A 27,577-nucleotide genomic window follows, 5' to 3' on the forward strand; every position below is an offset into this window, starting at 1 on the left:
TGGGGTGGAGTAATGGGAAAGTGTAATGAGGGCAGTGTGATGGGGTGGTGTAATGGGGTAGTGTAATGAGGGCAGTGTGATTGGGTGGTGTAATGAGGGCAGTGTGATTGGAGTAGTGTGATGGGGTGGTGTACTGGGGAAGTTTAATGAGGGCAGTGTGGTGGGGCAGTGTAATGAGGGTAGTGTGATGGGGTGGTGTAATGGGGTAGTGTAATGAGGGCAGTGTGGTGGGGCAGTGTAATGAGGGCAGTGTAATGAGGGCAGTGTGATTGGAGTAGTGTGATGGGGTGGTGTACTGGGGAAGTTTAATGAGGGCAGTGTGGTGGGGCAGTGTAATGAGGGTAGTGTGATGGGGTGGTGTAATGGGGTAGTGTAATGAGGGAAGTATATGAGGGCAGTGTGATTGGAGTAGTGTGATGGGGTGGTGTAATGGGGTAGTGTAATGAGGGCAGTGTATGAGGGCAGTGTGATTGGAGTAGTGTGGTGGGGCAGTGTGATGGGGGCAATGTAATGAGGGTAGTGTGATGGGGGCAGTGTAATGAGGGCAGTGTGATTGGAGTAGTGTGATGGGGTGGTGTAATGGGGTAGTGTAATGAGGGTGGTGTAATGAGGGTGGTGTAATGAGGGCAGTGTGATTGGAGTAGTGTGATGGGGTGGTTTAATGGGGCAGTGTAATGAGGGCAGTGTGATTGGAGTAGTGTGATGGGGTGGTGTAATGGGAAAGTGTATTGAGGGAAGTGTGGTGGGGCAGTGTAATGAGGGTAGTGTAATGAGGGCAGTGTGATAGGGGAAATGTAATGAGGGTAGTGTAATGAGGGCAGTGTGATAGGGGCAATGTAATGAGGGCAGTGTGATTGGAGTAGTGTGATGGGGTGGTGTAATGAGGGCAGTGTGATTGGAGTAGTGTGATGGGATGGAGTAATGGGAAAGTGTAATGAGGGCAGTGTGATGGGGTGGTGTAATGAGGGTAGTGTAATGAGGGCAGTGTGATAGGGGCAATGTAATGAGGGTAGTGTAATGAGGGCAGTGTGATAGGGGCAATGTAATGAGGGCAGTGTGATTGGAGTAGTGTGATGGGGTGGTGTAATGAGGGCAGTGTGATTGGAGTAGTGTGATGGGGTGGAGTAATGGGAAAGTGTAATGAGGGCAGTGTGATGGGGTGGTGTAATGGGGTAGTGTAATGAGGGCAGTGTGATTGGGTGGTGTAATGAGGGCAGTGTGATTGGAGTAGTGTGATGGGGTGGTGTACTGGGGAAGTTTAATGAGGGCAGTGTGGTGGGGCAGTGTAATGAGGGTAGTGTGATGGGGTGGTGTAATGGGGTAGTGTAATGAGGGCAGTGTGGTGGGGCAGTGTAATGAGGGCAGTGTATGAGGGCAGTGTGATTGGAGTAGTGTGATGGGGTGGTGTACTGGGGAAGTTTAATGAGGGCAGTGTGGTGGGGCAGTGTAATGAGGGTAGTGTGATGGGGTGGTGTAATGGGGTAGTGTAATGAGGGAAGTATATGAGGGCAGTGTGATTGGAGTAGTGTGATGGGGTGGTGTAATGGGGTAGTGTAATGAGGGCAGTGTATGAGGGCAGTGTGATTGGAGTAGTGTGGTGGGGCAGTGTGATGGGGGCAATGTAATGAGGGTAGTGTGATGGGGGCAGTGTAATGAGGGCAGTGTGATTGGAGTAGTGTGATGGGGTGGTGTAATGGGGTAGTGTAATGAGGGTGGTGTAATGAGGGTGGTGTAATGAGGGCAGTGTGATTGGAGTAGTGTGATGGGGTGGTTTAATGGGGAAGTGTAATGAGGGTAGTGTGATTGGAGTAGTGTGGTGGGGCAGTGTAATGAGGGTAGTGTAATGAGGGCAGTGTGATGGGGGCAGTGTGATTGGAGTAGTGTGTTGCGGTGTTGTAATGGGGTAGTGTAATGAGGGCAGTGTGGTGGGGGCAGTGTAATGAGGGTAGTGTGATGGGGGCAGTGTAATGAGGGCAGTGTAATGGGGGCAGTGTATGAGGGCAGTGTGATTGGAGTAGTGTGATGGGGTGGTGTAATGGGGTAGTGTAATGAGAGCAGTGTGGTGGGGCAGTGTAAGGAGGGTAGTGTGATTGGAGTAGTGTGGTGGGGCAGTGTAATGAGGGTAGTGTAATGAGGGCAGTGTGATGGGGGCAGTGTATGAGGGCAGTGTGATTGGAGTAGTGTGATGGGGTGGTGTAATGGGGTAGTGTAATGAGGGCAGTGTGGTGGGGGAAGTGTAATGAGGGTAGTGTGATGGGGGCAGTGTAATGAGGGCAGTGCGATGGGGGCAGTGTATGAGGGCAGTGTGATTGGAGTAGTGTGAGTAGTGTGATGGGTTGGTGTAATGGGGTAGTGTAATGAGGGCAGTGTGATAGGGGCAATGTAATGAGGGTAGTGTAATGAGGGCAGTGTGATAGGGGCAATGTAATGAGGGCAGTGTGATTGGAGTAGTGTGATGGGGTGGTGTAATGAGGGCAGTGTGATTGGAGTAGTGTGATGGGGTGGTGTAATGGGAAAGTGTAATGAGGGCAGTGTGATGGGGTGGTGTAATGGGGTAGTGTAATGGGGGCAGTGTGATGGGGTGGTGTAATGAGGGCAGTGTGATTGGAGTAGTGTGATGGGGTGGTGTACTGGGGAAGTTTAATGAGGGCAGTGTGGTGGGGCAGTGTAATGAGGGTAATGTGATGGGGTGGTGTAATGGGGTAGTGTAATGAGGGCAGTGTGGTGGGGCAGTGTAATGAGGGCAGTGTATGAGGGCAGTGTGATTGGAGTAGTGTGATGGGGTGGTGTAATGGGGTAGTGTAATGAGGGCAGTGTGATGGGGTGGTGTAATGAGGGCAGTGTGATTGGAGTAGTGTGATGGGGTGGTGTACTGGGGAATTTTAATGAGGGCAGTGTGGTGGGGCAGTGTAATGAGGGTAGTGTGATGGGGTGGTGTAATGGGATAGTGTAATGAGGGCAGTATATGAGGGCAGTGTGATTGGAGTAGTGTGATGGGGTGGTGTAATGGGGTAGTGTAATGAGGGTGGTGTAATGAGGGTGGTGTAATGAGGGCAGTGTGATTGGAGTAGTGTGATGGGGTGGTTTAATGGGGCAGTGTAATGAGGGTAGTGTGATTGGAGTAGTGTGGTGGGGCAGTGTAATGAGGGTAGTGTAATGAGGGCAGTGTGATGGGGGCAGTGTGATTGGAGTAGTGTGATGGGGTGGTGTAATGGGGTAGTGTAATGAGGGCAGTGTGGTGGGGGCAGTGTAATGAGGGTAGTGTGATGGGGGCAGTGTAATGAGGGCAGTGTAATGGGGGCAGTGTATGAGGGCAGTGTGATTGGAGTAGTGTGATGGGGTGGTGTAATGGGGTAGTGTAATGAGGGCAGTGTGGTGGAGCAGTGTAATGAGGGTAGTGTGATTGGAGTAGTGTGGTGGGGCAGTGTAATGAGGGTAGTGTAATGAGGGCGGTGTGATGGGGGCAGTGTATGAGGGCAGTGTGATTGGAGTAGTGTGATGGGGTGGTGTAATGGGGTAGTGTAATGAGGGCAGTGTGGTGGGGGAAGTGTAATGAGGGTAGTGTGATGGGGGCAGTGTAATAAGGGCAGTGTGATGGGGGCAGTGTATGAGGGCAGTGTGATTGGAGTAGTGTGAGTAGTGTAATGGGGTGGTGTAATGGGGTAGTGTAATGAGGGCAGTGTGGTGGGGCAGTGTAATGAGGGTAGTGTGATTGGAGTAGTGTGGTGGGGCAGTGTAATGAGGGTAGTGTAATGAGGACAGTGTGATGGGGGCCGTGTATAAGGGCAGTGTGATTGGAGTAGTGTGATGGGGTGGTGTTATGGGGTAGTGTAATGAGGGCAGTGTGGTGGGACAGTGTGATGGGGGCAATGTAATGAGGGTAGTGTGATTTGGGCAGTGTAATGAGGGTAGTGTGATTGGAGTAGTGTGATGGGGTGGTGTAATGGGAGCAGTGTAATGAGGGTAGTGTAATGAGGGCAGTGTGCTGGGGCAATGTAACGAGGGTAGTGTGATTGGAGTAGCGTGATGGGGCAGTGTAATGAGGGCAGTTTGGTGGGGCAGTGTAATGAGAGCAGTGTGGTGGGGCAGTGTGATGGGGGCAGTGTAATGAGGGTAGTATGATTGGAGTAGTGTTATGGGGTGGTGTAATGGGGTAGTGTAATGAGGACAGTGTGGTGGGGCAGTGTAATGAGGGTAGTGTAATGAGGGCAGTGTAGTGGGGCAGTGTAATGAGGGCAGTGTGGTGGGGCAGTGTAATGAGGGTAGTGTAATGAGGACAGTGTGATGGGGCAGTGTGATTGGAGTAATGTGATGGGGTGGTGTAATGGGGAAGTGTAATGAGGGCAGTGTGATGGGGGCAGTGTAATGAGGACAGTGTGATTGGAGTGGTGTAATTACATTTTAATGTTAGAATTAAAAAAATAAGAATCTGTCATGCCCGATAACAAAGATCAGAAGCTCTTCACTTTCTGTGTAAATAAGCAAAAGGGCAATTAGAGAAGACCAGGGAAGTAGTAATGAGCGTAGTGACCTAATTACGATTATGCAAAGTTTAGCATAATTCACAAAATTACAATTACAATCGAAATTTCGAGAATTTCACAAAGTTATGCGAAATTCTGAGTTTATGGGGAATTTCGTAATTACGATTGTTTACGTAACACAAACAAATCAGAATTTCGGAAACTTGTCCTTTCTCAAAATTGTGTTCCAGTCCTAATACATTTAAAGCGACAGCACTTGCAGGTACCTTTGCATTATCAGATATTGCAAGGCCCAAAACCAAGTGTGTCAGCATGCATGACCACTAAGTGCACCTTGCCAAAGAGCATCTGTCTTAGAAGTGGCTGCAGGTAAAGCCTCGTGATGCATTTAAAGTGACAGCACGTGCAGGGACCTTTGCATTATCAGATATTGCAAGGCCCAAAACCAAGTGTCTCAACATGACCGCTAAGTGCACCATGGCAAAGAGCACCTGTCTTAGAAGTGACTGCAGATAGCGCCTCCTGATACATTTAGGCCTTGTTCACATTGCGTTCCGTTCACGTGTCCGTCCGCATTGGGCGTTTGTTGACACGTATTTTTTTTTACGATTCCCGGCGCTTGGGTGGGCAATTCGTTTTTGTGCTTAGCGGTTTTCTAAATGTTTTTTTCTGAGCAGTTTTGTAATTCACTCCCTGACGCAAATCAGGAAGTGAACTAAAAACGTGAGCGCAATCGCCTTATTGTGCATTTTTGTATGCGTTTTCTGAATTTCCTATTCCTTCCATTGAGGCGGGATCAAGCCGAAAATGGTACACGCACCACTTTGCTAGCCGCACCGCGCTGAATATTATTATTATTGATCTATATGGCGCCAGCATCTTCCGTAGCGCTGTACAATCGCATACAGGGTGTAACAATACAAAGTATACAATACAAACAGTTGATACAAGACAAGAGGGTATAACAGCTAAAGCAGTGAACCAATGAACAACATATTGTTACACAGAGGTGGGAGGTATGTACACCCATTACACAGCATTACACAGAGGTGGGAGGTATGTACACCCATTACACAGCATTACACAGAGGTGGGAGGTATGTCCACCCATTACACAGCATTACACAGAGGTGGGAGGTATGTACACCCATTACACAGCATTGTGAGACAAAAGGGAAGAGGGCCCAGCCCAAAAGGCCTTACAGTCTAAACATTTAAGGGATAGGACAGTAGGTAAAGGGAAGCTGTGTATGGGGTGGTAGAAATGGTGGTTAGTGGGCAGTGTCCTGGGTAGGACAGTATGCTTGTCTGAAGAGATGATTGTGCCTAAAAATAGTAAGGGCTCGATTCACAAAGCGGTGATAACCCAGTTAAAGACTTTAGGGGCCTGATTCACAAAGCGGTGCTAACAGCTAGCACCCTGGTGAAAAGCCCTTTATCATGCCTAAACTCAGTTTAGGCATGATAAGTTTAGGGGCTTGATTCACAAAGCGGTGCTAACAGTTAGCACCCTGGTGAAAAGCCCTTTATCATGCCTAGGGCTCGATTTACCAAGCGGTGCAAAGTGTTAGCACCGTGGTGAAAAGGCCCTCTTCACGCCTAAAGTCACTTTAGGCATGATAAGAAGGGCTTCGCGCGAAGTTGCCGCGCGTAAAGTTTTGCGCGCGCTCCCGCGTGCGTGCGCGCGAAGCGCCCCTCACTTCGCGCGATGCGCCCATTAAACCCTATGGGACTTTGCGCGCGCGCCTGTGCGGGTGCGCGCGCAAAACTTTGCGCGCGATAACTTCGCGCGAAGTGCAGCCAAAAACGGTGCTAACTCAGTGGTGAAGAGGTCATCACGCCTAAAGTCCTTTAGGCGTGATAACTGGGTTATCACCGCTTGGTGAATCGAGCCCCTAAACTCAGTTTAGGCATGATAAGTTTAGGGGCTTGATTCACAAAGCGGTGCTAACAGTTAGCACCCTGGTGAAAAGCCCTTTATCATGCCTAAACTCAGTTTAGGCATGATGGGCCTGATTCACAAAGCGGTGCTAACAGTTAGCACCCTGGTGAAAAGCCCTTTATCATGCCTAAACTCAGTTTAGGCATGATAAGTTTAGGTGTGATAAGTTTAGGTGTGATAAGTTTAGGTGTGATAAGTTTAAGCGCCAACTGCGTTAGCACCACAGTGCACAGCTGATCAAAAGTTTTACGCTAGCAAAGACTGGTGCACTTCGTCTAAAGTTTAATGGCGCTGCTTTGCGTGCGGGACTTTGCAAGCGATCTAAACTTATCTAAACTTAGCATGCCTAAACTTATCACACCTAAACTTATCATGCCTAAAGTTATCACACCTAGGCCTCGATTCACAAAGCGGTGATAACCCAGTTATCACGCCTAAAAGACTTTAGGCGTGATGACCTTTTCACCACTGAGTTATCACCGTTTTTTCCTGCTCTTCGCGCGAAGTTACCGCGCGTTCGCGCGTTCGCGCGTACGCGCGTGAGAGCACGCGCAAAGTCCCATAGGGTTTAATGGGAGCTTCGCGCGAAGCGTCGGGTGCTGCGCGCGCACTTACGCGCCTACGCGCGAACGCGCGTACGCGCGGTAACTTCGCGCGAAGCCCTTCTTATCATGCCTAAACTGAGTTTAGGCGTGATAAAGGGCTTTTCACCACGGTGCTAACTGTTAGCACCGCTTTGTGAATCAGGCCCCAGGGGCTCGATTCACCAAGCGGTGCAAAGTGTTAGCACCGTGGTGAAAAGGCCCTTATCACGCCTAAACTCAGTTTAGGCATGATAAGAAGGGCTTCGCGCGAAGTTACCGCGCGTACGCGCGTTCGCGCGTAGGCGCGTAAGTGCGCGCGCAGCACCCGACGCTTCGCGCGAAGCTCCCATTAAACCCTATGGGACTTTGCGCGCGCTCTCACGCGCGTACGCGCGAACGCGCGTTCGCGCGGTAACTTCGCGCGAAGAGCAGGAAAAAGCGGTGATAACTCAGTGGTGAAAAGGTCATCACGCCTAAAGTCCTTTAGGCGTGATAACTGAGTTATCACCGCTTGGTGAATCGAGCCCAAGGTGTGATAAGTTTAGGGGCCTGATTCACAAAGCGGTGATAACTCAGTTATCACACCTAAAAGACTTTAGGCATGATAACCTTTGCACCACACTGGTGAAAAGCCAGTTTAGGCGTGATAAGTTTAGGTGTGATAAGTTTAGGTGTGATAAGTTTAGGCATGCTAAGTTTAGATAAGTGTAGATAGCGTGCAAAGTCCCGCATGCAAAGCAGCGCCATTAAACTCTATACGAAGTGCACCAGACTTTGCTAGCGCAAAACTTTTGATCAGCTGTGCACTGCGGTGCTAACGCAGTTGGTGCTTAAACTTATCATGCCTAAACTTATCACACCTAAACTTATCACACCTAAACTTATCATGCCTAAACTGAGTTTAGGCGTGATAAAGGGCTTTTCACCAGTGTGCTAACTGTTAGCACCGCTTTGTGAATCAGGCCCGATAAGTTTAGGCATGATAAGTTTAGATAAGTTTAGATCGTGCGCAAAGTCCCGCACGCAGAGCAGCGCCATTAAACTCTATGCAAAGTGCACTAGACTTTGCTAGCGCAAAACTTTTGATCAGCTGTGCATTGCGGTGCTAACCCAGTTGGTGCTTAAACTTATCACGCCTAAAAACTTATCACACCTAAACTTATCATGCCTAAACTGAGTTTAGGTGTGATAAAGGGCTTTCCACCAGCGTGCTAACTGTTAGCACCGCTTTGTGAATCAGGCCCTAAGTGTGGGTGAGTGGCGGATGTGTTAAGGGAGAGGATTCCAGAGGAGGGGAGAGGATATGAACCTTCTCATAGACATTCATTGTCCACGCAGTCAGGGGGTGTTTTTAAACACCGCATGCGATGCGAAAAAAAGCCGAAAACGCCTGCAGTGTGAACAAACCCTGAAAGCGGCAGCATGTGCGGGGACCTTTGCATTATCAGTAATTGCAATCAATGAGTGACTTTCCTAGGTTTAGTCATTACCTAAATGTGCATAATTACTATTAGAAACGAAATTATGTCCATTTTCATAACGAAAATAACTTTGTTTCTAGAAAACATGAAAGTACGAAATTACGCATTAAACACGAATTAGTGTCGAAACGCAAAATTACGAAACCAAAATTTTGCTTATGGAATTCCAAATTACGGTATGTATAGCAATTAGGATATTACGAATTCGTGCCGTAGCAGCAAAATTTGCGTCCGTAATTAAGGAAACATGAAATTACGAAAATTTTGTCTCAACACTACAGGGAAGAGCAGAGCATTGTACAGAGGAGCTGACGTGTGGAGAGAGGAGAGAGATAAGGAGAGGAGGATAATGAAGGGAAGGAGGTGAGAGCGTAAAGGAGAGAAGACACTTACCCTCCTTCCAGCAATGGGGCTGTGCTCCCTGCAGTTATTTCCTTGGTGGGAGAGGCTGTACAGCTATCTGCATGCAAGTGAAATGTGTTTCCATCTACGTTGGTTGCGAATATTCCGATATACACAAGGTCTCCAATATTAACTCTGTACTCTTCCTGTATTGGAGAGGTATAGGTAGCGTCCGTATAAGCAGACATAGTGACAGCGAAGGTTCCATTTCCTGATGGGCCGGTGATGTTGATTATGCTGCAATACACAAGATATTATCATCAATTAGTCATCTGTGAAAGTAAACAAAAATAAAAATAATAACAATAATGATGCAGATTAACTAGAAACTCGAGACAGACACAACAGGCAAGTCCGTGTTTATATTATCTGTATTCTTACAGGTTGTATTATCTACACTGAAGGCTACTGTCCCCTAACTGAAATGTGTGTGCTTTGCAGCTCACTGCTCATTGCCTTACTGAGATACCATACCACTTCCTGTTCCTCATCCCTCCCCCAGCAGTGCAACCTGGAAGCACCTACCATCCACCCAGCAGTGCAGCCTAGAAGCACCTCCCATCCACCCATCATTACAGCCTGGAATCACCTCCCCAGCAGTGCAGCTGGTAAGCACCTCCCCTCACTCCAGCAGAACAGCTTGTAAGTACCTCCCCTCACCCCAGCAATGCAGCCTAGGAGCACCACTACTCACCCCACGTGTGCAGCACCTGAGCACCCTTCCAGTCTGCTGTGCAGTCTGGTGGCCCCCAGTGCAGTCTGGTGGCACCTCCCCTTCTCCCCATCAAGGAAAACTCACAATGTGCTTGACAAAAGAAAAGTATCCCCCTCCCCCAGCAGTGCAACCTAGAAGCAGGGGCGTAGCAATAGGGGTTGCAAAGGATCGGGGCCCTTGGGCCAGAGGGACCCCAAAGGGCCCTCCCTCAATTGCAGTATTAGCTCTCTATTGGTCCTGTGCTCATAATAATGACTTCTATAGATACTTCAAATAGTGATAATCATTAACAAACTGTTCCCCATCCCCTTCTTGCACCTCTGAAACTGTAGTTGCCATTGGCAGGTTTTGGTGCACCATATCAATTATAGAGTGTTTAGGGGGCCCCAATGTAGAACTTGCATCGGGGGCCCACAGCTCCTTAGCCACTCCACTGCCTAGAACCATCTTCCCTCCCCACAGCCAGGGCTGGATTTACAGCTCAGGAGTCTATAGGCACATAAGCTCTGGCAGCCTATACGCCCCTTAAAGAGAACCTGAACTGAAAATAAAAAAGTCAAAATAACCATACACAGGTCATACTTACCTCCTGTGTAGTCTACTCCTCAATCTCTTTCTCCTCTCTTGCGTCCCATTTGTTCACTGTGATCAATGGAATTCTCCATCCTCTATTTTAAAAATGGCCATTACCCCATAACAGCTTCCAGGTCAGCACACTGTTAAACTGTAATATCACCCACTTGAGCCATAGGGAAAAATGGACATTACCTTGCACATTCAGTTGTAACTGACAGCAGCTGATATATAACTGACAGCAACTGGTATATTTCAGTTCTGACAAAATATTGTCAGAACTGGAAGGGATCACTGTAAGAAGAAAATGGTGAGCTTCTGAGGAGAACTTACGGTGAAGTTAGTATGTAATATTCATTTGCAGGTACATCATGAGCTTGATTCACAAAGCGGTGCTAACAGTTAGCACGCTGGTGAAAAGCCCTTTATCATGCCTAAACTCAGTTTAGGCATGATAAGTTTAGGTGTGATAAGTTTAGGCATGATAAGTTTAGGTGTGATAAGTTTAGGCATGATAAGTTTAAGCGCCAACTGCGTTAGCACCGCAGTGCACAGCTGATCAAAAGTTTTACGCTAACAAAGTCTGGTGCACTTCGTATAAAGTTTAATGGTGCTGCTTTGCGTGCGGGACTTTGCAAGCGATCTAAACTTATCTAAACTTAGCATGCCTAAACTTATCACACCTAAACTTATCATGCCTAAACTTATCACACCTAGGGCTCGATTCACAAAGCGGTGCAAAGTGTTAGCACCATGGTGAAAAGGCCCTTATCACGCCTAAAGTCACTTTAGGCATGATAAGAAGAAACTCGCGCGAAGTTGCCGCGCGTACGCGCGTACGCGCGTAAGTGCGCGCGCAGCACCCGACGCTTCGCGCGAAGCTCCCATTAAGCCCTATGGGACTTTGCGCGCGCTCTTACGCGCGTTCGCGCGAACGCGCTTACGCGCGGTAACTTCGCGCGAAGAGCAGGAAAAATCGGTGATAACTCAGTGGTGAAAAGGTCATCACGCCTAAAGTCTTTTAGGCGTGATAACTGGGTTATCACCGCTTTGTGAATCGAGGCCTTAAACTGGCTTTTCACCAGAGTGGTGCAATAGTTATCATGCCTAAAGTCTCTAACTGGGTTAGCACCGCTTTGTTAATCGAGCCCAATGTGTTTATTTTAAATAATTTTACTCACTTCAGGTTTAGAGATGACTCTATCCTCCGATTTTGGGTTTGCGAATGCGAACTTCTGCAAAAGTTCGCGAACCGGCGAACTCGGCAAATTGCAATAGAGTTTTGGCCACAAAAGTGATGGAAAAGATGTTTAAGGGGTCTAACACCTGGAGGTGGGCATGGCGGAGTGGGATACACGCCAAATTTGCTGGGTAAAATTACAGATTTGACGCACAGCAGGGTTATAAAGGGCATAAATCACATTGGCCTCGATTCACCAAGCGGTGATAACTCAGTTATCACGCCTATAGGACTTTAGGCGTGATGACCTTTTCACCACTGAGTTATCACCGCTTTTTCCTGCTCTTCGTGCGAAGTTACCGCGCGAACGCGCGTTCGCGCGTACGCGCGTGAGAGCGCGCGCAAAGTCCCATAGGGTTTAATGGGAGCTTCGCGCGAAGCGTCGGGTGCTGCGCGCGCACTTAGGCGCGTACGCGCGAACGCGCATACGCGCGGTAACTTCGCGCGAAGCCCTTCTTATCATGCCTAAACTGAGTTTAGGCGTGATAAGGGCCTTTTCACCACGGTGCTAACACTTTGCACCGCTTGGTGAATCGAGCCCATTGCGTTCCTAAATTGGAGGCATAAAGGGCTCGATTCACAAAGCGGTGCTAACCCAGTTAGCATGCCTAAAAGACTTTAGGCATGATAACCATTGCACCATGCTGGTGAAAAGCCAGTTTAGGCGTGATAAGTTTAGGTGTGATAAGTTTAGGTGTGATAAGTTTAGGCATGATAAGTTTAGATAAGTTTAGATCGCTTGCAAAGTCCCGCACGCAAAGCAGCACCATTAAACTTTATACAAAGTGCACCAGTCTTTGCTAGCGTAAAACTTTTGATCAGCTGTGCACTGCGGTGCTAACGCAGTTGGCGCTTAAACTTAGCATGCCTAAACTTATCACACCTAAACTTATCATGCCTAAACTTATCACACCTAAACTTATCACACCTAAACTTATCATGCCTAAACTGAGTTTAGGCATGATAAAGGGCTTTTCACCAGGGTGCTAACTGTTAGCACCGCTTTGTGAATCAGGCCCAAAGTGCTTTAAAACATCTTGCGTGTGTATACATGGATCAGGTAGTGTAATTAGTGTACTGCTTCACACTGACAGACCAAACTCACTGTTTAACGCACCGCCACAAACAGCCGCAAAGTGTTGTCAGTTGACACTCCCAGCCCAGGACATAAACTGTCAGTCCTCTCGGTGGCAATGTTTGTGTAGTGATGACTGCCTTATCAACTTTCGTTAGTTCTTTCTCTACCATTGTTAAAGCTTACATCTATTTTTTATACTTTTTATACTTTTTTCTCCTGTCTGGGCTGTTCCCTTAATGAGAATCTGTTACAGAGGGCAAGTCTGCCATTCATTCAACTTTGGGCTCGATTCACAAAGCGGTGCTAACCCAGTTAGCATGCCTAAAAGACTTTAGGCATGATAACCATTGCACCATGCTGGTGAAAAGCCAGTTTAGGCGTGATAAGTTTAGGTGTGATAAGTTTAGGTGTGATAAGTTTAGGCATGATAAGTTTAAATAAGTTTAGATCGCTTGCAAAGTCCCGCACGCAAAGCAGCGCCATTAAACTTTATACAAAGTGCACCAGTCTTTGCTAGCGTAAAACTTTTGATCAGCTGTGCACTGCGGTGCTAACGCAGTTGGCGCTTAAACTTAGCATGCCTAAACTTATCACACCTAAACTTATCATGCCTAAACTTATCACACCTAAACTTATCACACCTAAACTTATCATGCCTAAACTGAGTTTAGGCATGATAAAGGGCTTTTCACCAGGGTGCTAACTGTTAGCACCGCTTTGTGAATCAAGCCCTTTGTGATAAACTTTCCATGGTACTTTCTCATGCCTTTCAACATCACGGTACAGTTTGGGTATCGCCTTTTTAGAAAAATAATTGTGACCTGGTATCTTCCACTGCGGTGTCCCAATCGCCACAAGTCCACCAGCGGGTATGGTAACAGCTGGGGCCTGATTCACAAAGTGGTGCTAACAGTTAGCACGCTGATGAAAAGCCCTTTATCACGCCTAAACTCAGTTTAGGCATGATAAGTTTAGGTGTGATAAGTTTAGGCATGATAAGTTTAGGTGTGATAAGTTTAGGCATGATAAGTTTAAGCACCAACTGCGTTAGCACCGCAGTGCACAGCTGATCAAAAGTTTTGCGCTAGCAAAGTCTGGTGCACTTCGCATAGAGTTTAATGGCGCTGCTTTGCGTGCGGGACTTTGTGCGCTATCTACACTTATCTAAACTTATCACGCCTAAACTTATCACGCCTAAACTTATCACGCCTGAACTTATCATGCCTAAACTGGCTCTTCACCAGCGTGGTGCAATGGTTATCATGCCTAAAGTCTCTAACTGGGTTAGCACCGCTTTGTGAATCGAGCCCCTGGCGAGCTAACCATTCCACCATGCCAGCTGTCAGATGCCGGGCAAGGGGGTGACTGGCAGACATTGGCTTCTTCCGCTCAGAGATTTCCTTAACAGACACTTGGCTGCTGTGGGCAGAGGAGAAGGAACCGCTCAAGGTGAGAGGCGGAGTGGAGGAGGGTGGCTGTGAAGGTGCAAGGGATAAAGCAGCTGAAGATGCTGCACCTGAAGGAGGAAGAGGAGGCGGAGGGTGGCTTTGCATTTGTGTGCTGCCTTTTCTCAGGTGGTCATCCCATTGCTGACTGTTTGTGCTTTTTCATCATTATTATTATTATTATTATTATTTTTTATTTATATAGCGCCAACATATTCCGCAGCGCTTTACAAAGCACAATAAGACGACATTAGGAACATAGATACAACTAACAAATATACAGCAGAGTTCCAAGCAGCACAAATATTGTTACAAAAACAGTAAACATTAGGAGGATGACCCTGCCCTTGCGAGCTTACAATCTAATAGGTAGTGGGGGACACACTAGGTAAGGGGGTGGAGGATGGATGAGGCAGTGATTCTTTGCCTCTGATTACATTGTGACAAATAAGTAAATAAAGGGCTATAGCATGTTATAAGCTTGTCTGAAAAGGTGTGTTTTAAGAGTGCGTTTGAAGATGTCCAGGTTTGGCGCATGACGTACAGGCTGTGGAAGAGAGTTCCAGATAAGGGCTGATGCTCGTGTGAAGTCCTGGATGCGAGCATGAGAGGAGGTGATCAGCTTAGAGGCCAGGAGAATTTCTTGGGAGGAGCGAAGGTTGCGGGAGGGACAATATCTTGAGATTAGTGAGGAGATGTATGGAGGAGACAACTCGTGGAGGGCTTTGTATGTTAGAGTCAGGAGTTTGAACTGGATCCTCTGGGTAATGGGTAGCCAGTGGAGAGAATGGCACAGTGGGGCTGCATCGGAAGAGCGTGTGGAAAGGTGAATGAGGCGGGCCGCTGCATTTAGAAGGGATTGGAGAGGAGCTAGCCTGTTTTTTGGTAGGCCACAGAGCAGGGTGTTGCAGTAGTCTAGGCGGGAGATGATTAAGGCATGAACAAGCATTTTGGTGGCCTCTTGTGTGAGGAAGGGACGGATACGGAATATATTTTTGAGCTGGAAATAGCAGGTGGTGGTTAATGAGGCGATGTGAGGTTTAAAGGAGAGCTCTGAGTCAAGTATAACCCCCAAGCAGCGGGCCTTAGTGGTTGAGGTTATTGGGGTGTTGTCTACCGTTATGGTTGCAATTGGTGGGGGTGTAGATAGCAATGGTGGAAAAATCACAATTTCCGTTTTAGTCATGTTGAGTTTGAGGAAGCGGGAGGACATGAATGCAGAAACGGCACGTAGACAGTCGGGGACTCTGGATAGTAGTGAGGAAAGGTCAGGAGCTGAGAGATAGATTTGGGTGTCATCCGCATAGAGGTGATACTGGAAGCCAAAAGAGTTAATTAGTTGTCCCAGGCCACGGGTGTAGATTGAGAAAAGAAGTGGCCCAAGAACAGAGCCTTGAGGTACACCAACAAACAGTGGGTGTGGAGAGGACTTGGTGTTAGAGAAGGAGACAGTGTAAGAGCGTCCAGAGAGATAAGAGGAGATCCAGGAATGTGCTTGTCCCTTGATTCCTAAAGATGACAGTGTCTGCAGAAGCAGAGCATGATCAACCGTGTCAAAGGCAGAGGAAAGGTCAAGGAGTATTAGAATGGAGAACTGGCCTTTGGATTTAGCTACCAGTAGGTCATTAGCAACTTTCGTGAGGGCAGTTTCAGTGGAATGGTGTGTGCGGAATCCAGATTGAAAGGGGTCAAGTAAGGAGTTGGTAGAGAGAAAGGCAGACAATTCTGAATGGATGTGACGTTCCAGCAGTTTAGAAGCAAAGGGGAGGAGCGAGACAGGACGGTAGTTGGATAGAGAAGTTGGATCAAGAGAGGGTTTTTTGATTAGTGGTGTGATGATAGCTTGTTTGAATAAGGAAGGAAAAGTGCCAGTGGAGATAGAAAGGTTGAATAGAGTTGTTAGAGCGGGATTAAAGGAGGAGGAAAGCTGGGGGATTAGATGAGAGGGAATGGGGTCCAGGGCACAGGTAGTGAGATGCGCTTTGGAGATTAGTGAGGAAAGACACTGTTCAGTTAGTGTGGTGAAAGATGTTAGAGTGGGAGACTGGTCTTGTGGAGCGGGGGGAAGGCAGTTAGTAGTGGGTGAGGGTGTAGGCGGACAGAAGGAATTTATAGGTGACGGCTGTGCTGGTAAAAATGGTTGCGCGTTGAAGCTATTACGTATTGCATCAATCTTGCTTGTAAAGTATGATGCAAAGTTGTCGGCTGACAGACATGTGGTAGGGGGAGGAGGTGGGGGACGAAGTAGGGAGTTAAAGGTATTGAACAATTGTTTTGGGTTGTGGGACTGTGAGGAAATGAGCGAGGAGAAATAAGACTGCTTAGCAGAGGTGAGGGCATCCCTGAGCTCCTGCATAGTTTGTTTATAGTGATTGAAGTCTTCTACAGCAGTGCTTTTTCTCCAGCATCTTTCTGCCACCCTGGAGTGCCTTTTCAGCTGTTTGATTTTTTCAGTGAGCCAGGGCTGCCGGTTAGTTTGGCGGGGGCGGGTGGTGGTGAGTGGAACGGCTGAATTCATGGCAGAGGAGACTACATTAAATAAGTAACTGGATGCTGCCTCAGGGTCAGTGTAGGAAGACAGGGTACTTAGAGGTTGCAAGGCCTCAGTCAGGGAATTCACATCCAGGTTGCGGTAATTCCTGCGCGTGACTGTATGGTGTAGTGTTGGAGGAGTTGACGGTAGAGAAGAATTGATTGAGAAGGTAAGAAGGTTGTGGTCTGAGAGGGGAAGCGGAGTGTTATGAAAGCTTGAAATAGAACAGAGGCGGGTAAAGACAAGGTCAAGAGTGTGGCCGTCTTTGTGGGTGGAAGTGGAGGAACATTGGGCGAGGTCAAATGAGGAGGTGAGAGAGAGCAGTTTGGTGGCAGTAGGGCAATTAGTATCGATGGGTATATTAAAATCTCCAATGATGATAGAGGGTATATCAGTGGAGAGGAACTGGGGAAGCCATGCTGAAAAGTGATCAATGAAAGTAGAGGCTGGACCGGGCGGGCGGTAGATAATAGCAATCTGAATGTGGTATGGAGAGTAGAGACGGACAGCATGAACTTCAAAGGATGAGAGTGCGGGCAGTGGTGTGAGTGGCTTAAAGGAACAGTGTTCAGAGAGGAGGATCCCCACCCCCCCTCCATGTTTGTGGCCAGGTCTAGGGGTATGACTAAATTTTAGACCACCATATGATAGAGCAGCTGGAGACACCGTGTCTGATGGAGTTATCCATGTTTCAGTTAACCCCAGGAAGGTGAAAGTGTTGGAGATAAACATGTCATGAATAAAGGCCAGTTTATTACAAACGGAGCGGGAGTTCCATAGAGCCCCAGATATGGGGAGGGGAGAGCTGGGAAGAAGGGGGATGTCAATAAGATTGTAGGTGTTCTGGGAGGGGAGGTGATGAGGTTTGTTATTGGTGGAATGAGTTGTAGTCTGAGCAGTGTGAGGTCTAGGAGTGGGCCCTGGGTTCGGTGATATGTCCCCAGAAGCCAGAAGGAGTAGTAGGCAGAGCAGAGAGATGTGGGGGTGGGACTTGTGTGTATGCAAGTTAGGTTTAGTGAGAGCAGAGGAGGGGTAGTGTGAGCACAGAAATAGGAATAGTTCGTGGCTAGAGAAAAGGGGAGACGATAGCAGAGAGGGAGCAATCTGTATGGTGTTGCTGACAGTGGGGGGATGAAGTGACATGTGGATTTTCAGGAACAGAAGGCAAAAAGAAGCGGCTGAGAAAGACATTTTAAACATTCTGAAGGGATCTACAGGGAGATTGATAGCTGACAGCAGGAGGATGGAGTGTGTTTAGATACAGGAATTATAGAAACAAGCAAGCATATGGTGAAACAGATAAAAAACAGTTAAGTAGCAAACCATGTGATCAAAGTGCCGAGTCTCCTGGCAGTTCCTTCTGTTCCCTTCTGGTTCAATTCTGGTCTAATTTGGGTCTTTTGCTGTGCACTTCAAATCATGCACTTAAAATTAATGCACAACTGACTAAAGTCATATCTGACTTAGAGACTAGATTAAGTAGACAGCAGAGGGGATGGAGATGAGTGCTGCAATGAGGATCAGGTGCGAATGGCCAGGCCTGGGCTGTGGGAGGCTGGGTCAGTCTACAGACATGCAAATTATGACTAATTAATTAGGTACACATTGCAGCATAAGGCCTGGCACCAGGAAATGGTCACAATTATGTATGCGTACCATAAAGTTAAAAGCAATGCAGGTAAAGTTGAACATAAGCAAGATTTGTTTGATTGCAGAGAGAAATTGCATGAAGACAGATATAAAATCAGATGCAGATGCAGATCATATGCGTACCATAAAGTTAAAAGCAATGCAGGTAAAGTTGAACATAAGCAAGATTTGTTTGATTGCAGAGAGAAATTGCATGAAGACAGATATAAAATCAGATGCAGATGCAGATCATATGCGTACCATAAAGTTAAAAGCAATGCAGGTAAAGTTGAACATAAGCAAGATTTGTTTGATTGCAGAGAGAAATTGCATGAAGACAGATATAAAATCAGATGCAGATGCAGATCATATGCGTACCATAAAGTTAAAAGCAATGCAGGTAAAGTTGAACATAAGCAAGATTTGTTTGATTGCAGAGAGAAATTGCATGAAGACAGATATAAAATCAGATGCAGATGCAGATCATATGCGTACCTGTAATGAGAAGAATGTGGTTTCAGTTCAGAGAATAAGGAGATCTCCTATGTGCATTTAAGTAGATCTTTCTGGTCTAATTTGGGTCTTTTGCTGTGCACTTCAAATCATGCACTTAAAATTAATGCACAACTGACTAAAGTCATATCTGACTTAGAGACTAGATTAAGTAGACAGCAGAGGGGATGGAGATGAGTGCTGCAATGAGGATCAGGTGCGAATGGCCAGGCCTGGGCTGTGGGAGGCTGGGTCAGTCTACAGACATGCAAATTATGACTAATTAATTAGGTACACATTGCAGCATAAGGCCTGGCACCAGGAAATGGTCACAATTATGTATGCGTACCATAAAGTTAAAAGCAATGCAGGTAAAGTTGAACATAAGCAAGATTTGTTTGATTGCAGAGAGAAATTGCATGAAGACAGATATAAAATCAGATGCAGATGCAGATCATATGCGTACCATAAAGTTAAAAGCAATGCAGGTAAAGTTGAACATAAGCAAGATTTGTTTGATTGCAGAGAGAAATTGCATGAAGACAGATATAAAATCAGATGCAGATGCAGATCATATGCGTACCATAAAGTTAAAAGCAATGCAGGTAAAGTTGAACATAAGCAAGATTTGTTTGATTGCAGAGAGAAATTGCATGAAGACAGATATAAAATCAGATGCAGATGCAGATCATATGCGTACCATAAAGTTAAAAGCAATGCAGGTAAAGTTGAACATAAGCAAGATTTGTTTGATTGCAGAGAGAAATTGCATGAAGACAGATATAAAATCAGATGCAGATGCAGATCATATGCGTACCTGTAATGAGAAGAATGTGGTTTCAGTTCAGAGAATAAGGAGATCTCCTATGTGCATTTAAGTAGATCTTTCTGGTCTAATTTGGGTCTTTTGCTGTGCACTTCAAATCATGCACTTAAAATTAATGCACAACTGACTAAAGTCATATCTGACTTAGAGACTAGATTAAGTAGACAGCAGAGGGGATGGAGATGAGTGCTGCAATCATGTCATGCCTTTGTAAGGCAGTTGTCCCTACGTGGGCCTAGGTCTTTCCACAACTCAATTTTTGGTGGCAGAGATAATACAATGTGCAGTCACACAGAAGCAGTGAAAGGTATGCACTGACTGCTGGTATATTACAATGTGCAGTCACAGAGATGCAGTGAAAGGTATGCACTGACTGGTATTATAATACAATGTGCAGTCACACAGATGCAGTGAAAGGTATGCACTGAATGTGCTGGACCTGGCACAGTATAGCAATTAGCAAGGGCCAGCTGTGACAGACAGGGATGTATATGCAGTGTCAGTGGCACACAGAAAAAGAAAAAAAAAACATTAGCTCTCAAAAGAGCTTTTTGTGCTGCTTTTCAGCAACACATGTCAACAAGGAGCAAGCTAACAAGACCTAACTAACGCTTTCCCTATCTCTCCAGAAACCTCTCCCTTCTCTCACTAGCAGCAGGCAGCAGACAGAGTGAGAATATGGCCGACACTGCTGCCTTTTATAAGGGGGGATGGGGGTCCAGGAGGGAGTGCAGCCTGATTGGCTGCCAGGTGTCTGATTCGGGAGGGGGGAGCAAGGGGGGCGGGTTAGGATTAGGGATCACAAGTGGGGGAGGGGTCTTAGGGTTAGGCACCACTAGGGGAGGTATAAGGGTATGGCACCATCAGGGGAGGGTTCTGTATGAGATTAAGGAGAAGTTATGTCATAGTAATCACCAGGGGGGTCTTAGGGTCAGGCACCACCAAGGGAGATTTAGGGTTAGGCACCACCAGGGGGGTCTTAGGGTTAGGCAGCACCAGGGAGGGATTAGGCACCACCAAGGGGGTTAGGGTTAGGCACCACCACGGGAGTCTTAGGGTTAGGTACCACCTAGGGGGGTCTTAGGGTTAGGTACCACCAGGGGGGGTCTTAGTGTTAGGCACCACCAGGGGGGTTAGTGTTGGGGAGGGTTCTGTGTAAGAGTAGGGAGACATTAGGTAATAGTAATCACCAGGGGTTGTCTTAGGGTTATGCACCACCAGGAGGAGTTAGGGTTAGGCACCACCAAGGGGGTTAGGGTTAGGCACCACCATGGGGGTTAGGGTTAGGCACCACCAGGGGAGGGTTCTGTGTGAGAGTAGGGATAACTTAGTTATGTCATAGTAATCACTTAGTTTGGTGGACTGAGATAATATACTACAAGGGGAGGACACTGAAATAATTTTAAAAGCTTGCCATTTCCCTTCAATCAATATTGCAGTATGTGTATCCCATATGGAAACAAAACATCTAGGAATAAAAAAAGATCTCTATGGATGAATAGAAAGATTAGAGATAAAATGAAGTGGAAAAAGAATGCCTATAAGGTCCTAAAACAGGAGGGGACCGAGGCTGCACTAAGCAATTATAAGGAGTGCAATAAAAGTTGTAAAAAGAAATTAGGCTGGCAAAGATTGAAGCTGAGAATCAAATCGCTAGGGATATCAAATCTAAAGCCTCATCTACACGCGTAGATGAGGCTCCGATGTTCCTTATCAATCGAGCCGCTGATGCGGCTCGATTGATAAGATCCGACAGGTCGGATCTTGCCACCGCCGATTCCCTGCTTGTTCCCCGCGAGGGGACAATGGCAGGGAATCGAGGGGAAGATAAGCGGCACTGGCGGGGACGAGCGGGGAATCGAATCTGACGCACGCACGGGAGAGCGGGTACGCGCGGGGGTGCGGAAAAGGCGATCCAGATCTGAGCTTCATCTACGCGTGTAGATGAGGCTTTACCCAAAGAAGTTTTACAAGTACATCAACTCTAAAAAAAGAAAGGTAGACAGTATTGGACTCCTAAAGGATGAGGGTGGGAACTCAATGGTGGATGACCAAGGTAAGGCAGAGTTATTAAATGCTTTCTTTGCTTCTGTCTTCACAAGGGAAACATCTCTGTTGCAAATTACAGATGCGGAAGGGTCTCAATCTTCCAGTTTTAATATTAAATACTTAAAGTGAACCAGAGCTCTTGAACATAGAAAGTTTTATACATACCTGGGGCTTCCTCCAGTCCCATCCGCTCGGATTGCTCCCACACTGCTGTCCTCCGATGTCTGCAGCGCCTGTACCAGGTCCCCGCACTTCCATCAGTCGGAGCCAGTCTGACGTAAGAGAAGTGCTCCCTCTACATATCTCTCCAGCAACTGCTGGAGAGATACTGAAAAAGCACTCTTCTCCTGCACAGACTGGAGCCGATTGACAGAAGTGCGGGGATCTGGTACCGGCACTGAAGAAGACTAAGGACGGTGGCGTGGGAGCGATCAGAGCGTATGGGACTGGAGGAATGCATAAATCTACAGTTATGTATAAATCTTTCTATTTTCAAGAGCGCTAAGTCCCTTAACCTCCCTGGCGGTAAGCCCGAGCTGAGCTCGGGCTATGCCGCCGGGAGGCACCGCTCAGGCCCCGCTGGGCCAATTTGCATAATTTTTTTTTGTTACACGCAGCTAGCACTTTGCTAGCTGTGTGTAACCTCCGATCGCCGCCGCTACCCGCCGATCTGCCACTATACCAGTCGCCGCAGCTTCCCCCCCCAGACCCCATGCGCTGCCTGGCCAATCAGTGCCAGGCAGCGCTGTGGGGTGGATCGGATTCCCCTTTGACGTCACAACGTCGATGACCGTCCAAGAGATCCCATTCTTTGAACGGGATCTCTTGATCTCCGTTCGCCGAAGGCGATCGGAGGGGCTGGGGGGATGCCGCATGAAAAAAAAAAAATTAAAAAAAAGGTATTTGCTGCCCCCTGGCGGATTTTAACAAACCGCCAGGGAGGTTAACGCAGGAAGACGTGAAAGCAAAGCAAGACTAAAAAAAACCAAAAAAAATGTATAAGGCACCTGGCCCGGATGGCATACATCCTCGGGTCCTAAGGAATTAAGTTCAGTTATTCGATAAACCCCTTTATCTTATCTTTTGTAACTCTCTTTCAATAAGCAGAGTTCCAATAGATTGGTAAACAGCCCACGTTTCCCATTATTTAAGAAGGAAGGGCACAAAAAATCAGATACGGGAAATTATAGACCTGTAAGCTTAACGTCAGTTGTGTGCAAACTATTTGAGGGGGTTACTAGGAGATACTATATAAGACTTCATAGTGGAAAATAATCTTTTTTCTCAGCATCAGCATGGGTTTACTAAGGCCAGGTCCTGTTTAACTAACATGCTCAGCTTTTATGAGGTAGTGAACGCTAATGTGGATATTGGGAATGTTGTAGATGTGAAATACTTGGACTTTGCAAAGGCCTTCAACACTGTTCCTCACAACAGTCTGGTACAAAAGTTGAGGATGCAAGGACTGGGGAAGAGTCTGTGTGCATGGATAGAGAACTCGCTAATGGACAGGAAACAAAGAGTTTTGGTCATTGGATCATATTAAAACTGGGTGACTATTAGCAGTGGGGTCCCACAGGGGTCAGTACTGGGTCCAGTACTGTTCAATATGTTTATTAATGACCTAGTAGATGAGCAAGCAATGTTGCTATTTTTGCAGATGATACAAAATTGTGCATAATCATCAACTCTCGGGAGGCTAGTAGTGACATATTGCAATGGGATCTGAATAAGATGGCTATATGGGCACATAAATGGCAGATGAAATCCAATGTTGAAAGGTGTAAAGTAATGCATTTTGAATGTAACAATGGTCTATCACCATACAAAATAAACGGGATACAGATGGGCATATCAAACTTGGAGAAGGACTTACTGTAGGAGTACTAATCGAGAGCAAGTTAAATAATTGTATTCAATGCCAAGCTGCTGCAGCTCAAGTGGATATAATTTTAGGATGCATTAAAAAGGAAATAAAAACTTGAGATGCTAGCATAATATTGCCGCTGTTTAACTGGAATCCAGTTCTGGGCACTGCATTACATGAAAGATATTGCAGTTTTAGAACAGGTGCAGAGATGATCAAAATTGATTAAGGGGATGGAAGGTCTCACTTACTAGGAAAGGTTAGATAAACGGGGCTTGTTTAGTCTGGAGAAAAGACACCTTAGAGGAGATCCTTAGAGGAAATCTAATTAGCATGTATAAATACAGAGGGCAATATAAAAGCTTGGTGGATGAGCTTTTTGTCCCTGGGCTCTTAAAAGGAGTAGAGGACATGATCTGCGCATGGAGGAAAAACGTTTTAGCCATTTGTTTAGAAAAGGATTCTGTAAAGTAAGAGTGTGGAATGTGGAATGTATTGCCATAGGAAATAGTTATGGCAAATCCTATATCTGTGTTTAAGGGGGGATTAGATGTTCTTCTTGGGCTAAAAGACATTATTGGCTATAATTACTAGGCAATTTCTGGTGGTGTTGATCCAGGGAGCAGGGAGTTTATCTGATTGCCATATGGATAGTGTTGTACTTTACTATCTGGTTGAACTTGATGGACAAATGTGCTTTTTCAACCCAAATAAATATATATATATATATATATATATATATATATATATATATATATATATATATATATATATATATATATATATAAAATCTCCTGATGCAACTTTTCTGGTCTGTTTTCTCTTTAGTTATAACATAGTTGCACAGGATGATATGTGGCATGCTGTATAATTATAATTTTGCTTGATTTATAGGTTCATATGGGAGTGCTGACCTGGATGCATAATTTTGTCGGTTGCTTGACCATTTCTTCTCTAATCCTTAAAAGGGGGGGGGGGGGAGATGTGATGCATTCACCATTCTTATATTGAATATGTTATATCTCATTATAAGTGTCACAGCAGTAATGGTTGGCAATGAGTTAAGCTATCCAAGGCAGAACACGGCGTTAATTAGCATCATCAACAAAAATCCTTCCTGAGCTGAGTGTGCAAGCTCCCTGCTTACTAGCAAGCCATCCATCCAGAACTGGCCCTGACAGAAGTTGTAAACTGGGCCTCACCCTAAGAATACAGTCTCTAAACCTCCATACATGAAACACCACTGCAGCTAGTAAACTTCACGCCAGAGCTTCAAAGGAGGGAATCCCCCCCCCCATATTTTACTTCATTCATGGTTTTATGGGCACACACTCTAAAGGTGGTCATACATCAGGCGCCTTGGTGGCCAATCGACCATCTGATTCTATTATTATAATCGAATAGGATGAAAATCGGTGCCAACAAGTGCATGCCCGACCAACAATGCGACCAATTTCGGGACAAATTTTTTTTTGCATTGTCGATCGTGTATGCTGCAAGATGTGGGGGGTGTGCGGCGGGAACGGCGTGCAATTTTGCAATGATCGATGCACCACGTGGTTTCCTAGTAAGCGCGCATGTGACATCAGATGTCACACACGCACGCCCTTACAAGAAAACCATGTGGGGCGCTTGTGTATACAGAACGGAGCCAGCTGGGGACAAGTGCAGGGCGCGGACAAGTAATGTATACCTTACATTGGGCACCCGGGGTACATTTTTCATTGGGAGGGTAAGCGGCGAAGTGGAAGATGTGGCGCACAAGGCCAATTCCGTATCGATTTCAGCATGAAATTGATCGGAATCCACCATTGGTGTATGGGCAGCTGATAGATCTCTCTCTAATCAGATTCGATTAGAGAAAGATTTGTCTCTTTGTCAAATCTGCCCCAACATTGCTAGATTATGGCTGCCTTTAGCGCTAAATCCGTTACTACAGATCTCCTGTTGTCTCCATTTTTGCCTGATGAAGCGGGCTTGACCTGCGAAACGCGTTGCATTTTTGTTTGGGGTACCATATGATAAATGTGATTTATATAAAAACAGGATCTCTTGTTTGCTTTTGGGAGGCAAGTCCACCACTTCCTCCAAGCACTTTTAAAGGTTTTATGAATTTTTATCCTTTTCAGATGATGGGCCTGATTCACTAACCGATGCTAACTCAGTTAGTCTTAAGGCTTTGGCTGTGCTAACTTGGGCACTAAGTAGTTAGCATGCACAAACCTTGATCAGATTGCGCGCAAAACTTTGCACGCGCAAAGCTTAGCGCTGCGCGGCGCGCTGGAAACGTCGCACCCGGTGTGCACCCGAAACGGCGCATTGGGTGCACCCTAAACATCGCATCGATGCGACGTTTTGGGCGCACCGGGTGTGACTTTTCAGGCGCACCATGCAGCGCTAAGCTTTGCACGTGAAGTCAATGGTATACGTGCGCAAAACTTTGTGCGCACCATTCTGCGTGCACAGCCGCTTAGCACACGAAAAAACGCTTAGCGCTGCTGTGCTAACACTTAGCACTGTTTAGTTACTCAAGCCCAATCAGTTTCTCTTTTCCGCTTATTTTTATCCAACTACTGTAATCCTAGTCACTAGCAATAAAGAATTATTGGGCATTAAGCTGGCTGACTGCCCCTGTCCTCGCATTCTATTGGATACAAGAGTTGATATTTTTTTAGCCCATACAATCCTGGAAGTATAAATAAGAATCTGCATAAATACTCTACCTAAGCTTTATAGAACCTTGTATTGGGCCTGCTGTACCTCTCAATTAGAGTTACATGCTAAACTAATGATTATACAAACAGTTTGATAGAGAGTGCTTCTCAGTCTTATAGAAATGTGCACAGTAATGGTTTAACAATCATTTTCTTCTGGTTTGCCCTCTTTTGCACTTTATCCACGTAAAACATAAAAATAAACACGATATAGTCTGTTTAGCACAACAATTTCAGAGTCCGTCACCAGGACACAACACAGCTCCCTTCCATGGTAAGTTTAGTGGTTTACCAGCCTCCACTGCTCTGACTCTCAGCTATTACTGCCACCCGAGTGGCTGGCATGCCCACTTGGCCCCCTATCTGCCCAGGCCAACAGACTGGCTGCCGGTCACCTGCAAATCCAGATATGGTCACACTCCCATGTACCTCAGGAGAAATAGAATACTATTATGGTACAGCTATCTGTATAATAACATCAGATTTTGTGTTAAACAGACTATGCTATGTCTGTTGTTTACTTTTATGTTATGTGAGGTTTTATCTGAATAAAGTGCAAGCAAAGGGTGAAACAGAAGAAAAGGATTGTTGAAACATTACTGTGGACATTTCTATAGGACTGGAAAGCACTCTCTATCAAACTGTTGTAAAAATATGACTGTTCAGTCTATCCAGTGCAGAGCTACAGATATCTCCAAGACCCCCTCTCTGGTGTAGCCAGATATAGGTGCCTGCAGCATAGGTTAGTCAGGTAGAGGTGCCTGCAGTCAGTATAGGTAGTCAGGTATAGCTCCCCCCCCCAGTATAGTTAGCTAGGCATAGGTACTCTCAGTATAAGTATCTAGGCATAGGTGGATGCACCCAGTAAAGCCAGGCATAGCAATTAACAACTCACCTTCCGGGATCCAGGCTGCCTCAATCTTCTTACACCCAGGGCGGTCACCCAGTCTGCCCCGCCCTAGAAACAGCCCTGCCTCACAGCAGCTGCTGCAGAACTCACAGACATGCACAGCTTCCTCCCGTCACTTTTACCAGTTACAACATAAAACGTTTAAGGATTTTTCTTCTGTTGGATAAAGTTTGGGTAGAAAACAATGTAGACAAATTTTGAGTATTATAACTGCACCGCAGTTACCGCCTAGGTGTGGTTACTTCTTGTTACCTGATAATTGGATGCAGAGCGAAGGCCAGACTGGTCTGCATATTCAGTTCGTACCCACAGGTGAAGTTATACAAGATGGGATTCTTAGTGATCAGAGGTCCAGTTAGTGGATAGATGTGCAGAGTGTTTGTAAAGTAGATGTTTGCAGAATCGTTCTGTATAAGAAAAGAAACACAGTTTGAACAAACTGAGAACACATTTATTTATCCATATATACAGTGTTTCCCCCAAAATAAGGTTTTTAAATTAATTTTTATTCCAAAAGATGCGTTAGGCATACCTCCCAACTTTTTGAGGTCAGAAAGAGGGACACTTAAGCCACACCCCTAGTCACACCCCTAGTCACACATAATATAATGATT

General features: G+C 46.2%; 1 protein-coding gene across 1 annotated transcript in view; it reads right to left on the minus strand.

Moving 5' to 3' along the window:
* LOC137538263 (pancreatic secretory granule membrane major glycoprotein GP2-like) overlaps positions 1–27,363 on the minus strand; it is a 58,840-nt gene extending 31,477 nt beyond the window's left edge. Inside the window, exons 1-2 of the mRNA XM_068260327.1 lie at positions 27,216–27,363; positions 8,884–9,129 (exon numbers count right to left, since the gene is read on the minus strand). Of these exons, the coding sequence (XP_068116428.1) occupies positions 8,884–9,129; positions 27,216–27,256 (287 nt within the window). The 5' untranslated portion in view covers positions 27,257–27,363. The remainder of the gene's footprint in view (positions 1–8,883; positions 9,130–27,215) is intronic.
* Between the last annotated feature and the right edge of the window lie 214 nt (positions 27,364–27,577).

The sequence above is a fragment of the Hyperolius riggenbachi genome, chromosome 11 (genome assembly GCF_040937935.1).
Source record: "Hyperolius riggenbachi isolate aHypRig1 chromosome 11, aHypRig1.pri, whole genome shotgun sequence".
Lineage (NCBI taxonomy): Eukaryota > Metazoa > Chordata > Amphibia > Anura > Hyperoliidae > Hyperolius > Hyperolius riggenbachi.